This window comes from Leptopilina boulardi, unplaced genomic scaffold, assembly GCF_019393585.1.
Source record: "Leptopilina boulardi isolate dan_hultmark-lab unplaced genomic scaffold, ZJU_Lbou_2.1 LbouV2_40, whole genome shotgun sequence".
Taxonomy (NCBI): domain Eukaryota; kingdom Metazoa; phylum Arthropoda; class Insecta; order Hymenoptera; family Figitidae; genus Leptopilina; species Leptopilina boulardi.
This window is the reverse complement of record NW_026137974.1, coordinates 918,657-934,926: the sequence shown is the minus strand read 5'-3', so window position 1 is coordinate 934,926 and position 16,270 is coordinate 918,657. Positions and strand designations below refer to the sequence as shown.

Sequence of the window (16,270 nt, the reverse complement as noted above, 5' to 3'; positions counted from 1 at the left end):
ACTACAAATATTAAGCTTAGTTCACAGCATAAATATTTAAGCGTAGTTCATAGCAGCAATGCTAAGCGCAGTACATAGTACAAATTACCTTGTACTGGGTTTTTTTTGCTATTTTATAAAGTAGAGACAAATATATTCGAAAATTCACAAAAAAAAGTCGGAGAACAAGACAAGGGGGAAAACAATTACTTTATAGGAAATTGTTTTTATAGTTAAAGGTTTATTTCGACCGCAACAACAAAACTTTCAGCACCTGTTTTACAACCTCTAAATTTTGCCTTTCAGAGTCGGTAAAAAATGTAGGAAGAGAGAGAGAGAAAGGGATCAGGAAGTAAAAGCTGTTCGCTTATGGTTTCCTCTAGTCCTAGCTTCTTTATTGGACAATGTACGTCTTTCGGGATGTAAGAGAGAGAGAGAGAGAGAGAGAGACCGTCTCCAAAAACCCACAGCTTCAAATAACCTCGTAAAACGTGTCGTAAAATGGAAAGAGATTAAAGCGCCGGCTTCGGGAACGTTGTGGAGTGTATATTCCTGGATTTACGAGGACGATAAACGGGATTACGCGTTCCGTAAACCTTGAACGATCTTTCAAGTAAGTCGCATAGTTACATAGACATTTTTTCCTAAAGCTCCTATATATATATATATATATATATATATATATATATATATATATATATGTATATATATATATATTATATTTATATAATTTATAATATCTATATAATTACTAAAACAATTTTTTTATACCATAGAAATATTTTTCCGGTTTTAATATAATTTAAGGAATTTTCATTTTCTTCAACGGGGTTTCAAAAAGTGAAAATTTTTTTTTCATATACATCTATATATATCTAACGGGGCTTTGAAGCTGACGAAGATTACCGAGAAAATGGGGACGGTAATTTCAAGAGAGGCAAAAGGCGAATATGGCCCAAAGTCGTGAATTAATATTCATTACGTCGAAAAGGCAGAAGAGCAAAGCCGGCTTGGTGGGCTGCGTAAATATGAAACAACGCGAGGCGCGCTTCGTCTCTCTACCGTTGTTGCGCTAATTAAAATACCTAGCTGGCTTCTGGCTCTGGGTAAGAGGCGAGCCTCAGGAATGACGGCTCTCGTCTCGAAAGTTTCCCCAGAAAAGATTGAACCACCTCTCTTTCTCTCTCACTCTCTCTCTCTCTCTCTCTCTAACTCTCTTCTCTGTCACTATCCAAATGCCTTTCTTTGTCTTCTTTGAATATTATATCCTTTTTTTTTGCCATTAAAGAGCGAGAGAGAAAGCTCAGATTATAAATAAAGATAAAAAAAAACTAAATCTTGAAATATAGACTTATTTTGTTAATCGTTAAAATAGAATAAAAATTTTTACGAATGATATTGAGTTACACTTTCTAAATGTTAATGTATATGAACTATGCTTTAGGTATTATTCTGTGTGAATGATGCTTAATATTTAGGTCCCCAACCCTGATGTCTACTGATTTATGCACTTTAGGTATTTTTGTGTGAATGATGCTTAAACTTTAGGTTTGCAACTCTAGAGTAAAAAAAACTAAAGTTTCATGTGTGGTTGACACTTTAACCAAGTAGTTCCCAACCCTGAGATCTACTACTATATAAACGATAGTTTATGTATTTCAAGGCGTGAATGATACTTAAGGAGGGAATATTCAACCTTCTTGTTGGAAACACGTATTATGAGGTTTGAATGACAATTAACGTAATACTACCCCACCGTGGTAACTAACGCCGTATGAATGCCACCTTGTATTTTGCAGTGTGAATGACAATTAATATGGGGGTTCTCAAACTAATTTCCTTATGAATGCAGCTTTATTAATTTTGCGATGTGAAGACACCTAAACTTTAGGTTCTCAACCCTGGTAGCTAACTCTGTATGAATCCTACTTTATTTATTTTGTGGTATAAATGGCTCTTAACATACAGGTACCCAATCCTGGTAACTGATACCGTATGAATGGTACTTTATGTATTTCACAGTGTGAATGACACTTAACCTTTAGGTTCCCGACTCTGGTTGCTAAACATGTATGAACCACATTTTATTCACTTTGTGGTAGGAATGATCCTTAACAAGGAGGTTACCCTGGTAACTAATGCCGTGTGAATTGTACTTTATGTATTTTACAGTGTAAATGACACTTAACTTTTAGGTTCTTAACCCTCTGTGTCATGTGAACTATCCTTTATGTATTTTCTTGTATAAATTTAATTTGGCTAACTGTTATTGATAAAAATAAGGAATAATAATACTATTTTTTTTGTAATATGAACAGAGCTTTACAATGATTTTCCCAACCCTGGTAGTTACGGTTAATACCAAGGTTAGTAGAATTTCTATAAACTCTCAAAAAAAATACGTTTTCTTTTTTTGTACTATGAATAACACTTTACAGTGATGTTCCCAACCCTCTTAATTAAATAAATACACCAAGGTTGGGAATATAACTATAAAGCTTCATTCATAGCACAAAAAATATACGCATAATTAATGATTAGTTGATGAAAATTTTACGACTATAAATTATTATGAAGCCTAACCTCTCCTGTTGTATAAGGAAGAACATTTCTGTATGTATTTCAAGTAGGGCGCCGCTACTGCCTCCATCTTGCCGCACCTATTACGTTCGAGTTTAATTAAACTCCATGAGATGTCAAAGGACTCGCCATGTTGGCAAGACGGACAATGCGGACGCAGATTATTACATCGCCTCGTCCTGTCTCGAGCTCTGGATATCCGGGCGACTTCCACACACACACACACACACATACATACACTAAGGGATGAGAAGGGGGGGAGGGGGTGAGAAGGTTAAAGGAGGGTGGGAGAAAGCTCTCTTACGTGAGAATGTGTGTGCAGGAACCGAGTTACGTCTGTTTATGGCTGCTCTTCTCGACGAAGTTTGTGCACATGAGCTTTCACCTATGAAGGTTCCTGAGACCGGAGAATGCCATATACACACACTCACGCATACAAAGCGTCACTGACCTCGTCAGTTCATTGTTGAATAGAAGCCATTGAGATGAGAATTTGATTTCACAATGTTTGAAGTGAGGGGGGAGGGGGATATAAAAAGTTTTCACTTTCTTTGAAAAAAAAGGAATGTTTGGAAAGTGGAGTTAGAAACCTGTGTATGGAGCTTTATTTGTAGGGGAAAATATTTAAAGAGTCGTTCACAACACTAGAAATGATAATAGTAGTACATAAAGCGTGTTCATAGTGCAAGCGGATTTTTAATGTTAAGTTTAATTTACAATACAAGTAGTTGTATTGCAAAATAAATAATGCTTGGTTCATACTGTAACCGTTATCAGGGTTGGGAACGTTAATAACCTCACATGAAGCGTTGTTCACACTCTAAGCTAACATCAGGGTTGGGAACTTTAATGATAGGCCACATTCGTATTGTTGCAAAAAAATAAAGCTTAGTTCATACTGCAACTGATATCAGAGTTGGGAATTTGAATGTTAAGCCACAGTCGCACAATGCAAGTTTCTAAAATGACAATAAAGCGTTGTTCACAGTCCAAACGGACAACAGGGTCGAGAACTTTAATGTTAGGTGAAAAAAGCACTAGAAAAAGAATTTCAGAATAAATAGAAACTAATTAAGAAAATTTCGCAATTTTCTAGAAATAATTACATATATAGTAATAGAATAGAAAGGTGAAAATGACTTTCGTAAATGCAAACTGTGAATAAAATTCAATTATACAGTTCACAAGTGAATGGCATTATAAGATGATTCATCCGTCTGACTACAACGGATTTTCTACTCGGTCGGGCCTTCCTTCTTTGCATCACTTGCGCCTCGCCAAACAGGTTCTTTCACTACTTATCCAATAGTTACGCTAATTTATCCTCTCTTAAATTTGTTTTATTTTAATTTAAGAGAACAAAAAAAAAAGAAAAAAAATCATTTCATCATATTAAAAAAATATTTACATAAAAAAATTAATTTTGAAAAAAAAGGAATCAATTTAACGAAAAAAATTTTAAATGAGAAAAAATTTTTTTTCTCTACTCAAAAAAAAAAAAATAAATAAAATAACGTGTGAAAGAGATAAATGACTGAAAATGGTGCGAAGTGAGTTTTAGAATAGAAAGTGGCTTTTATGAACGATTTGAAGGGTAGATTTTCCGTTGCGTGCTTGGGAAGCAAATATCGAATCGGCAACGAGGGCGACGACGACGACGACGAGATATCTGAGGGTCGAGAAAGGCGACGGAGTCGACATTACGAGGGAGGAAAAGCGACGAACTCTCTCTCTCTTTCTCTCTTTGGAGGCACTGAGACGCGACACCCTCCTTCCGCCGGTCAATAACTGGACACTACCTACCCGTTTCACCTCTTGTCCCATCCCCTAAACCCTCGTTTTCACAATTCACATCTTCCTATCTACCCACCCCTGGAAAGGCCTCTTCCTACGCTTTTCTCCCTTTTTCTCTCTCTCTCTCTCACTCTCAGTTGGAATACATCCTCGTCGTATGGAAAATTGCACCATTGGACTTCTACATGGCACGGACATGCAAATATTGAATTTCTCAGCGACTACGTCTCGTTTTTCGTCCGCAAAAGAGGAAAAGGAAAGGGCAAATTTCCTTTCGCAAGTAGTCGAGCCGTCAGCGTCGTCCTTGAGATATTTACCACGACTCAATGAATTCAAATCATTTTTGAAAAAAAAAATTGCATCATATTTAGAACAGGAAATTTTTTGAAAAGAAGATGAAAATTTACATAATAAATGACGAGTAATAAATTTTCCACGTTGAGGATAAAAAGACAAATTTAAGAGGAAAATATTTTTCAGTTTTGGTATAAATGGAACAAAATGGAAAAGAAAAATATTTTGTGGTATGAATGACACTTTACATTAATGATTTCAAATATTTAATAATTATGTACTTTAAAGTGTGAATGATACTTAATGTGGAGGTTCACAACCCTGATGCCTATGAACTATACTTTAAGTATTTTTATGTGTGAATGATACTTAATGAAGAAATTCCCAATCCTGGTGTCTACTAGTCTATGAACTATACTTTATGTATTATTATGTGTGAATGATACTTAATGAAGAAGTTCCCAACCTAGGTGTAAGAAAAAACTGTATTTTTAAGGTATGAATGCCACTTAATAGGCTCCGAACTCTGGGGATTGAAGCCGTATGAATAACACTTTACAAATTTTTATTTAAGAAACTGTTTTTGGTAGTGTGAATAACATCTTAATATTTTACAAAATCCTTTCTTTGGGAATTAATGTCGTATGAATGACACTATACGTATTTTTGTACTGTGAATGACACTTAACATAGAGGTTCTAAACTTTGCTTACTATATGATCAGGGTTAGGAACCTCTATGTTAAGTGTCATTCATAGTGCAAAAATACGTAAAGTGTTATTCATACGACATTAATTCCCAAGGAAAGGATTTTGTAAATTTTATTCAAACTACAAAAAACAGTTTCTTGAATAAAAATTCGTAAAGTGTTATTCATACGGCTTCAATCCCCAGTGTTGGGAGCCTATTAAGTGTCATTCATACGACATTAGTTTTTCAGGTTAGAATTTTAGTTTCTAGAAACCGTTTTGATTTTTTAAATTTATTGTTCACATTAATTTACATAAAAATTAAGTTTTTAGGTTAGATTATAGTTTCCAAATGTTTTTGAGGTTAGTTTTACATTCGTACAAAAATTTAAAGGAATTTTTTTTAGAAATTAATAAAATTTTTACATGATAAACGAAGTTAATAAAATTTTAATTTTGTATTTTTTTTTCTTTTTTGTAAATGGTCGTGTGCTGCAGTATTTGTATATATGATTTGTGGGATCAGGGAAAAATTCTTTAAGCAGTCATAATGCACCTGTAAGTAAATACATCTCTTGAGGCAAAACACGCTTATATTCATACCGCGGCTACTCAATCTGCCTTTCTCTCTTCTTATCCTTCTCCAATATATATATATATATATATATATTCGACTCCTTTGGGGGATCATTTGAGAGAACAGATGTAAAGAGCAATTATTTTACAAGACGCGCACCGTCTGAATTAATATTCAGTGAAGATATGATTTATAACCTCTTGTATATAGAAAATATCCTTACAAAAGTCAGAAAAAAGATTTATTATTTTTTTTTGAGAATAAATCTTTAAAAAAATCTTTACTTGGAACAGCGATAAGTTTCACTAAAAAAGTAAAAGTTTTCGCTATTTTAGAGAAAAATATCGCTGGTCCAGATAAAGATTTTTTTTCCGTGAAAGATGAAGGCAAGAGAAAAGTTCCTCTCAAATAAAGAATATTATTTTTTCCCTACTTAACGATATTTATAAAAATCGGTGATTTTTTTTTTAGTATTTTTAAGTATTTTTGTTGCGTTGTCATTTTATATATATATAAATTTATTTTTTTGGGCGAGGGGAATACAAAAAAAAGTTTTGCATTGAATCACAAGGGATGAAAGGTGTTAAAAATTGAAAAATACTCGAGTCTGTGAATTGAAGTGGAGCATTTATCCCCCCAGTGTGAAAATTCACCCTCCAACTTCCGTGCATAAAATGGTGGAGGAGGGAAATTCAATATTTGTACGTCCGGTGGCAAACACGCACATAGGGAAAGAGAAAGAGAGAGAAAGCTTTGCGGTGGTGTTTCGAAAGAACGGAAACGTTAGTCGACTCGTGAAACTATCTACACATACACACACAAGAGAGAGAGAAAGATAGAGAAAGAGAGAGAGAGATAGAAAAAGGGGTCGCGCAAAAGGCTCTTTCCACATCGAATCTGAAGTAATCCTTCCTAAAATCACAAAAATCCTTCTCACCCCGAGGGGGGGATTATTTTCTTATTCTCAACAAATCCGCAGAGATTTTATTCATGTTTTGTCACTATTACAAGAAAAATTTTTATTAAAAAAAAAGAAGAGAAAAAAAATTCTACCTACACTTTTTTAAGGAGGAAAGGATATTAGTTACCGAAATTTTGAGGTTATGTTCATGATAACAAAATATTCGTATTATTTAAACAATTTTAGGATTTATTTATGAAGGAAATTTTTTTGTGGTATGAATGAGCCTTTATATTTCCAAACTTGCTATATAGTCATTTGACAACAACAAGGGTCAGGTACGTCACTGTAAAGTGTCATTCACAGTGCAAAAAAGAAAAAATGTTTTTTTGCAGTATGAATGACCCTTTATAGTGTCATACTACAGAACAAAACGAGAGCGGTTTTTTTTGCAGTATGAATGACCCTTTATAGTGATATTACCAACCTTGGTAATCACGTATTCGACAATCAGTTCCAGAGTTGGGAATGTTAAGTACAAAACAGTGTAAAGTGTCATTCATACTACAGAACAAAACGAAAGCCTTTTTTTGCCGTATGAATGACCCTTTATACTGCCATTCTCAACTTTGGTAGTCATTATTAAAATTCGTTTTCATTTTTTATCAAAAAAAAAAAAAACTAACCTAAAAAAACTACTGGCTATTCAGAAAACTGAAACCTAACCTCAAAATAAAGGCAAAAAAAAAATTCAGAATATTTTTTCCAAAAACCGAATAAAATATAAGGTGAGTGTGTACATACAAAAACAAGTTATGGGCCTCTCTCTGTATATTATTTAGATAAACTTGCATGTCGCCTTGAAACATATTTATTTAGATATATCGTGAATTAACGTCATAGCACAAACAGTATGTGTATTCAACCGAGCATAGCGAGAAAGAGAACAAAAAAAAAAAAAAAAAAAACCCTCCCCGATACCAATAATTTTCTATATAACGCACTAAGAAAAGATTGTTGCATTGTTAAATGTCAAACAAACTAGAAATTTTTTTTTTCCGCAATGGTGCGTGCGCGCTAATCAAGTGTTTCACCTCTATTACTTGTCTCTTTCTCTAGATAGATAGATAGGACACAAATTGCCAATAAATTCACATTACGTAAATATATAGCCAATCAATTTTAATCAATATAATAATAAAAAAAAAAAAAATTCTGATAGATTGTCTAAAATAAAAAAAATTCCACACCTGGTGAAATTCTAATTCGAATTTAATAGTGAATAATTCCATGATTTATTTATTATATCAGCCAATCAGAATTTGATATTATCAACTGTATCGAATTCTCATTGGGTGATAAAATTTGTCAAATATATATTTATCGCATAACCCAACTCTGATAATTTTTTATTTGTTATAAACTAAAAAATTTTTTATCATATTAATTATTTTTCCTATTGTTATTACGATTATTATTGTTGTTATTATTATTATAATTATTATTTTTATTATTACTATTATTATTATTATTATATAAAAATTTTTGTTTGAAAAAAATTTCACCACCGCGGGGAATCGAACTCTGGATTTCTATTTGTAAGTCGAGTGCTTTGACCACTAAACTATATGCTTCCTCTTTTTTTGTATGTGTGTGTGTATGAATTTAACAGAAAATAAAAAAACGAAACAAAACAAAAAGAAAAAGTAAAATTACAGGAAAAATTTCGTTTTACATCAAAGTGAAAAGTTTTGCAGTTAATTGTATATAGAGTGCAACAACACTGGTATTTATCGCAGAGAGGAATTGGAATGAGTAAATAGTTAAGCCGACTTCATACTGTGAGAGAGTAGGAAGCAAAGCCTGGGGGCTTTATTTTTATTTCAAGGGAATTTATTTAACCTCTCCTCGCGTTGTATATATATATATATATATATATATATATATATACACACTTTGCGCACAGGAGTATTAATATATCTTTCTCGCTACCACAGAGAAGCTACTTACGATCATCATGAAAGTACGGCTACGTGAACTCTGGTAGTACCTGTGCGCGAACTAAGTACCTCCCGGGGCGGTTCTCTCTCTCTTCTATGCATACATATATATATATATATATATATATATATACGGATGCTGTGCTGGATCAGCATCAGCGGGATCTTCTGAGATCAGACACAACCTCAAGTTCCCTTATTAACTGAATAATAATTCCACTATAGGACAACCAATATTATTTCAAGTCCCTCTCTCATTCTCTCTCTCTCTCTTTCTTTCTCTTTTTAACGGATGGAAATTAATTTGCCTTCTAAAATATTTAAACACACAGAAATTCTCAGAGTGAGAAAACACTTGGGATTTATTTTATCATCAACAAGATTTACGATAATTTTATTTATACTTGAATTATTTCAATGAGAAAATTTTTTATTTTGTAAAATTTACTACCCTTGTGAACTAAGCTTAAAGTAGAAATTGTTTCCAAACTCTGTTTAATGATGCCGTGTGAATGACACTTAACACAGAGGTTTCCAATAATGATCACTAATGTGAATGAAGCTTTATGTATTTTGTACTGTGAATGACACTTAAGATAGAGGTTTTCCAAATTAATTATTAATGTGAATGAAGCTTTATGTATTTGAACTGTGAATGACACTTGACGTTAAGGTTCCCAACCGTAGGGATTAATTTGTGAATGACACTTTACGTATTTCTGTACTATGAATGACACTTAATGTAGAGGTTCCCAACCTTGGGGATTAATGCCGTATTAATAACACTTTACGTATTTTTCCACTGTGAGTGATACTTAACGTAGAGATTCCCAACCCTGCTTACTGATATAAAACGAAATATCTATCAGTCAACAGGGTTGGGAAACTGTTTGTTACGTGTCACTCACAGTACAAGAATACGTAAAGTGTTATTCATACGACATTAATCCCCACGGTTAAAACTTTTATTTCAAGTGTATTGGGAACCTCTACGTTAAGTGTCATTCACAGTACCTAAAATATTCGCAGTACAAAATACATAAAGCTTAATTCATAACAGTAATCAGTATTGCTAACATCTACGTTAAGTGTCATTCATACGGCATCATTAACCACATGAAAAAATGATAAAAATTTCCAAATTCACAAATGAATAACAAGAACCTAATAATAAATTTTAAACCTAACCTAAAAAAATTCAGTTAAATGAGGTAATATTTTTCTAATTTTTCTGCAATAACGAAGAATAAAATAAGAAAAAAAGAAATAAGGTTAAATTCAATAAAAAAAAACAAAATAGAAAAAGAAACACTGATTCGAATTCTTCAAGCTAAAGTGCAATATTACCAGAGAAATTCATTACTGGAGAACACCCCCCCCCCCCCGCCCGCCCCAACGCTTTCGAAAAGGAGAAGGAGAAAAGAAGGAAGTGAAAAAGACTGAGGAAAAGGCGAAGAGTTGCCAGTTGATTTAATTGCAAGTCAGAAAGACATAAAGTGAAAGAAGAGCGAGTATACGAAGGGTGGGGTGAAATCGGAAGAGAGAAGGGAGGGGGAGAGCTGAAAAGCTATTGAGAGAAACGAGGAATCAGAAGGGGGTCGAAGTTGATAAAAAGGCGAATGCCACGTTGGAAGAGATGCGAAGGTAAATTGCCTCGAGATATTTAATCCCAGGGAAAAGGGTGATCGTTTATTGGCTCTCTCTCTCTCTCTCTTTCTTCGTCATTCTCCACTCATGATAGTGTGTGAGCAACGAAGCGCAAGGTTCGATGAAATAAGTTTCTCCAAAGGATCGATGGGCAATCGCGTTAAGCCATCTTCGCGCCTCGTTATCCTTTGTTTCCATCGTCAGAGAGCGACGCGACGGCCACCGCCAAGTTCCGTTTATATATATATATATATATATATACATCGAAAAAAACCAACTCACGTAATCGACTTTATTGCTTTCACTCTATATACACAACCAGGTGTCGCGTCAACCATATATACTACTCTTTCTCACGGTTTTTTTTTTAATTTAATTTTTTAACAAAAAGATAAGGAATACAAAATTCTTCTCCAAAAAAGTGTTTGAAAAATAAAAAAAACCTGCAAAAAAATTTTCTTTTAAAAGTGTTTGGAAAATAAGTAAACATATTTTTAATTTTTCATAATCAAAACAAAAAAAGGTTTTTTTCCTTTTTGAGAATTTTTTTCTATTTTTTTTTCGCTAAATAGATTGTAATTAAAAAAAGGAGGAGACAATGAAATCCTTGACAGTCGAGTGACTTTTTTTTTCTTGCGGTTATAATGAGATGATGGTGAATGCATCTCAGCGTACACCGCATCGTTATTACTCGGTGTGCTGAGGTCAGTCTACGTGACCGACTTGATATTGCCAAGCTACCACCATTCACCATTATATATATATATATATATATATACCAAAGCAATAACGCGCCACCGACACCGACTTTCTGGCGGCGGCGATGCTGCTGCCGCCTTCCCTTTTATTCACTCAAAAAGATCCCTTTTTTCACCAAAGAAAATGAGACTTTAAGGGAAACAAAACAGAAAGAAAGGAGGAAAAAGAGATTCCCTACAGAAACTGTCAATATTTTTTTAATTAAATAATTTAAGAGAATCCTATTTGGTAGCAAAAAAAAATAGAAGTAAATCCCTAGAAGAAAAGTATTTTTGGAAAGTATTTTATAAAAGTGTTTGGAAAATTTAAATTTAAGATTTTGAGTTACCTAACCTAACATAAACTAAGTAAAACTTCACCTATACGTACCTAACCTAACTAAATCATAACCTAACCGTACGTAACTTAACCTAACTAAAGCTTAAACTAACTAAAACCTAATTTTAGGTAACCTAACTAAAACATAACCTAACTGAAACCTAACTGAAGGTAACCTAACCTAACTAAAATATAACCTAACTAAAGCTTAACTATAACTAAAAACTAACCGTAGGTAACCTAACATAACTAAAACCTATCCGTAGGTAACCTAACCTAACTAATACCTAACCTAACTAGTACATTACCAAACTAGTACATAACCTAACTAAAACTTAAACTATCTGTAAGTAACCTAATTTAACTAAAATATAACCTAACTAATGCTTAACTAACTAAAACCTAACTGTAGGTAACCTAACATAACTAAAACCTATCCGTAGGTAACCTAACCTAACTAATACCTAACCTAACTAGTACATAACCTAATTAGTACATAACCTAACTAGTACATAACCTAACTAGTACATAACCTAACTAAAACATAACCCAACTAAAACTTAAACTATATGGAAGTAACCTAACCTAAATAAAACCTAACCTAACCGTACGTAACCGAACATAACTAAAACTTAACCTATCTGCATTTAATCTATCTAAAATCTAGCAAAACCTAACCAAGCCTAACCTAACTGAAATAATAATTCTAAAAAGAGAAGAAAAGAGGAACAGGAAACAATTTTTGTCTTCCGTTCATCTTTTTTTTCGTCCATGAAGTAGATGAAAAAAAAATTAGATTATGTATGGGAAACGATAACGAGTAGTATTATAGAAAATGATTTATTAGTTACAATAATAAGTCCTTGCAACCCTTGCGCTCTAAGAACTGCCTAATCAATTCCTCTTTCTTATAATCTAAATAGAGCGAGGGAGAGAGATAGAGATAGAGAGATAGAGAGAGAGAGAGAAGTATATATATATATATACCCTATATAAACGGGGGGACAATGTCGCGTAATTTTCAAAGACTGTGTGCCTGAATGCCTCTCTCTGGCAATTCAATTGGCCTGAGGGTGCTCTCACTGCAGTTTAATTTGATTCTCACCATAGTGGTGTATAAATGAAAACACGTCGTCCAAACCCCTTCTGTTTCGTCAGCGAATCCTTCGCGAAATATACTGTAAGGGTCGTTGCTATACTACAAAAAAAAAAGAACTGCACACGCTGCACTTTTAAAAAAACCGAAATATCACTATTTTTTTAACCCTTAGGAATAATTTTTTTTTCTATTACCTCTAAAAGTTCCACAATACTTATATCTTTTAAAAAAAATGTTTTTTCTAAATTATCAATTTTCGTTTAGAAAAAAAATTTTATTCCTAACCTCAAAATGGATGGGAAATTCGAATTTGTAAATAATAATAAATTTCCGCCTCTTACGTAGAGAAAAAAAAATTTATTTGATTCAAATTTTGAATTTTTCATAGAATTTCATTACATCGAATTTTCTTTTAGCTATAAATTTTGTACGAATTATTTTTTCAAATTTCTGATTGGTTTATTTTAAAATTCACGCCCAAAAGTTTGTGACAAATTTATTTGATTAATAAAATAACACCAATTATTTGAATCAAATAAATTTAATTTTTTTCTGTATTTTTTTTTGTATGTAATTTTTTTTTTTTAAATATAATTAAATCGCTGTATGGCTTTATAAAATTTTCATTATATATAAGAAATCAGCGAATTGAGCCGAAAATGTAAAGGGATATATATTATTGACGATTTGATATCGAGGGTTTCTTTTGAAAATATCTTTCAATACTTACCATACATCTTGCCCTCGTCTGAGAGGATAATTTTGCGTCGACCGCATGGCGGATATATGGTGAGAGCTTCCTGGAAGCTCTGCTCGATATCCGGTGACCACACTCCCTCCGCGTCCGCCGCCGACAGGTCCTTCTCGTCCTGAAAATCCATGGAAAAAGAAGCCGATTAAAGGAAAATCCATTTGGAGAAAAAAAAATAAGAACATTCAATATTTTCTCCTCCCAATAAAAATGTAGTTAATTTTTAATTTAAATTTTTTTTTTTAATACTTTTCATAAATTTATTTGTTTAAAGAAAAAGGAATATTAAATTTAAAAAAAAAACTTCTTTATTCTAAGTTATTGAAAAATTGAAATTACACTTTATGTATTTTTTTACCTGGTGAATGACACTGCTTTGTAGTGTGAATGACGCTTAACACAGTGGTTACCAATACTGATCACTAATACCGTGTGAATGGAGCTTTACGTATTTTTTACTAATGTGAATGACACATAACGTAGACGCCCCCCAATCGTCGGGATTAGTGTCGTATGAATGGTACTTTAAATATCTCTTTACTGTGAATGAGACTTTATACATTTTTTTTGTACTGTGAACGACACTTAACATAGAGGTTTCCCAACATTAATGTCGTATGAACGACACTTTATATATTTATCTACTGTGAACGACACTTAAAACAGAGATTCCCAACCCTGGCAACTAATATCGTATGAATAACACTTTACCTATTTCTGTACTCTGAATAACAGTTGGGAACCTCAGTGTTAAGTGTCATTCACAGTACAGAAATATGTTAAATGTTATTCACACGTCATTAATCCCCACGGTTTGGAATTTTGACTCTTATTTATAGTAAAGAAATTAGTAAAGTTTTGGTCATATATTGTTAGTGACCAGGGTTGGGAATCTATGTTTTAAGGGCCATTCACAGTAGATAAATATATAAAGTGTGGTTCATACGACATTAGTCTTTGGAACTTTAAGTTTCATTCACAGTATAGAAATACGTAAAGTGTTATTCACATGATATTAGTGACCAGGGTTGGGAATCTCTGTTTTAAGGGTCATTCACAGTAAATAAATATATAAAGTATGGTTCATACGACATTAATCTTTGGAACTTAAAGTTTCATTCACAGTATAGAAATACGTAAAGTGTTATTCACATGATATTAGTGACCAGGGTTGGGAATCTCTGTTTTATGTGTCATTCAGAGTATGGATAAATACGTAAAGTGTCATTCACACGAAATTAACCCCTCCACGGTTCGAAATTTTTTATTTCTAATTTTGATAAAATTTTGCTATTTTCTAAACAATTTTAAAGAAAAAAAAAAATAATTTTCTCAGTTTCAATGACCCATATCCTTTAGAAAAAAAACAAAGATACAATCTCTCTCTCTCTCTGCGTCTCTTGCAAAGGCAGTAGAGGAATATTCGAATCTAAAGAGGTGGAACGTGACTTGGATTTTCGATAATCGCGTGTGTAACTGTGTACTTCCCATTCGCTAATGTTCCGTGTAATCCTCAATTTCTCGACTCTTGTTTCTACATATATAGGTATATATATATATATATAAACAAAACGAGAATCGTGAGCCCTTGATATTCTCTTCTTGGGAGGAAATTTGAGAATTTTGTTCTCTCGATTCAGTTAACGTTGATGGGCAAAAGTCAATGTGTACCCTTCTCCCACCCCCCAAAACCCAAAGAGTATTATAATAAAAGGAGAAATTGCTTCTCTCGTGCAGGTGTAATCGGAAATTTCATGTCAAAAATTGGAGAATAGAAGATCCTCATTTTCTCCACGAATTCTCATTATTGTAATTCTCATCTCTTTTTCTCTTTATTTAATTAACTTCCAAGCACCATTTTCTGACAATTTGCTTCGCGATTACATTGTGAGAGGAGAAATTTTTTTTTTAAATTCGTATTTTCGATAGTTTTTTTTTTGCTAATTCAATTTTTTTCCGTATTTTTTTTTATTTTAATATTTAGTTATAATTACAAATAGTTAATTAGTTAATACTAATTTAATTAAAAAAATTTCTGCAATTTTTTTTTATTAATTTATAACTTTTAGTAATACGCACAATTTGCGGCTTTTGTAATAAATAAATTTGAAGAAATATAAATTGTTTATACGAAAAAAAAGACTTACCTGCCATGGAAAAAAATCTTTATCTGAAACAGCGATATGTTTGTCTAGAATAGAGAAAATTTTCGCTGTTTTAATGAAACATATCGCTGTTCCAGTAAAACTTATCGCTGTTCTAGGTGAAGATTTTTTTCCGTATAAAACAGCGAAAAGTTTCATTATATTAAGAAAAGTTTTACTTATTTCAATTAAAATCTTTCTCTATTCTAGTTAAACATTTCGCTGCTTCAGGTAAATATTTTTTTTCCGTGATTTATAAATTTATACATTATATCCAATTTTTTGACATTCATAAAAAAAAAAAATTAAAAAAAAATATTTATTATTTACAAATTTATATACGTAACGTAAAATTTTTGGCTATTATAAAAAAGAAAAATAAATTTGAAAAAAATGATTTATTACTTATAAATTGATACTTACATCACTGATCTCCCCGACGTCCAGGTTTTTCGTATCCGAGCCGGAGCCGTTGGCGTCGGGCGGCGGCCCGGAACTCGCAGGGGTCCACGGCGAGGAAATGGTGTCGGCTGCAGCCACCGCACTGCCTGTAATTTAAAAAAAAATACCCAATATCAAAATTTGATCGAATTTGCAATTTTTTTTTCATTAAAAAAAAAAACTTATAAAAAAACAGTAAATTATTTTCTATTTGCAAAATGTTAAAAAAAAAAATTTTCATTAAAATTAAAAAGAAAAAAATTCAGAGTATTTTTTAATTAAAAAAAAAATTCTATT

At 32.5% G+C, this 16,270-nt stretch overlaps 1 protein-coding gene across 5 annotated transcripts in view; it reads right to left on the bottom strand.

The window, feature by feature from the left end:
- The window catches only part of LOC127289250 (protein scalloped), a 186,138-nt gene that overhangs the window by 28,172 nt on the left and 141,696 nt on the right, over nt 1-16,270 (bottom strand). For all 5 annotated transcript variants that reach the window (XM_051317070.1, XM_051317071.1, XM_051317069.1 and 2 more), the window contains 2 exons: nt 15,956-16,080; nt 13,368-13,506 (listed from right to left, as the gene is read on the bottom strand). In XM_051317070.1, coding sequence (XP_051173027.1) covers nt 13,368-13,506; nt 15,956-16,080 — 264 coding nt within the window. The remainder of the gene's footprint in view (nt 1-13,367; nt 13,507-15,955; nt 16,081-16,270) is intronic.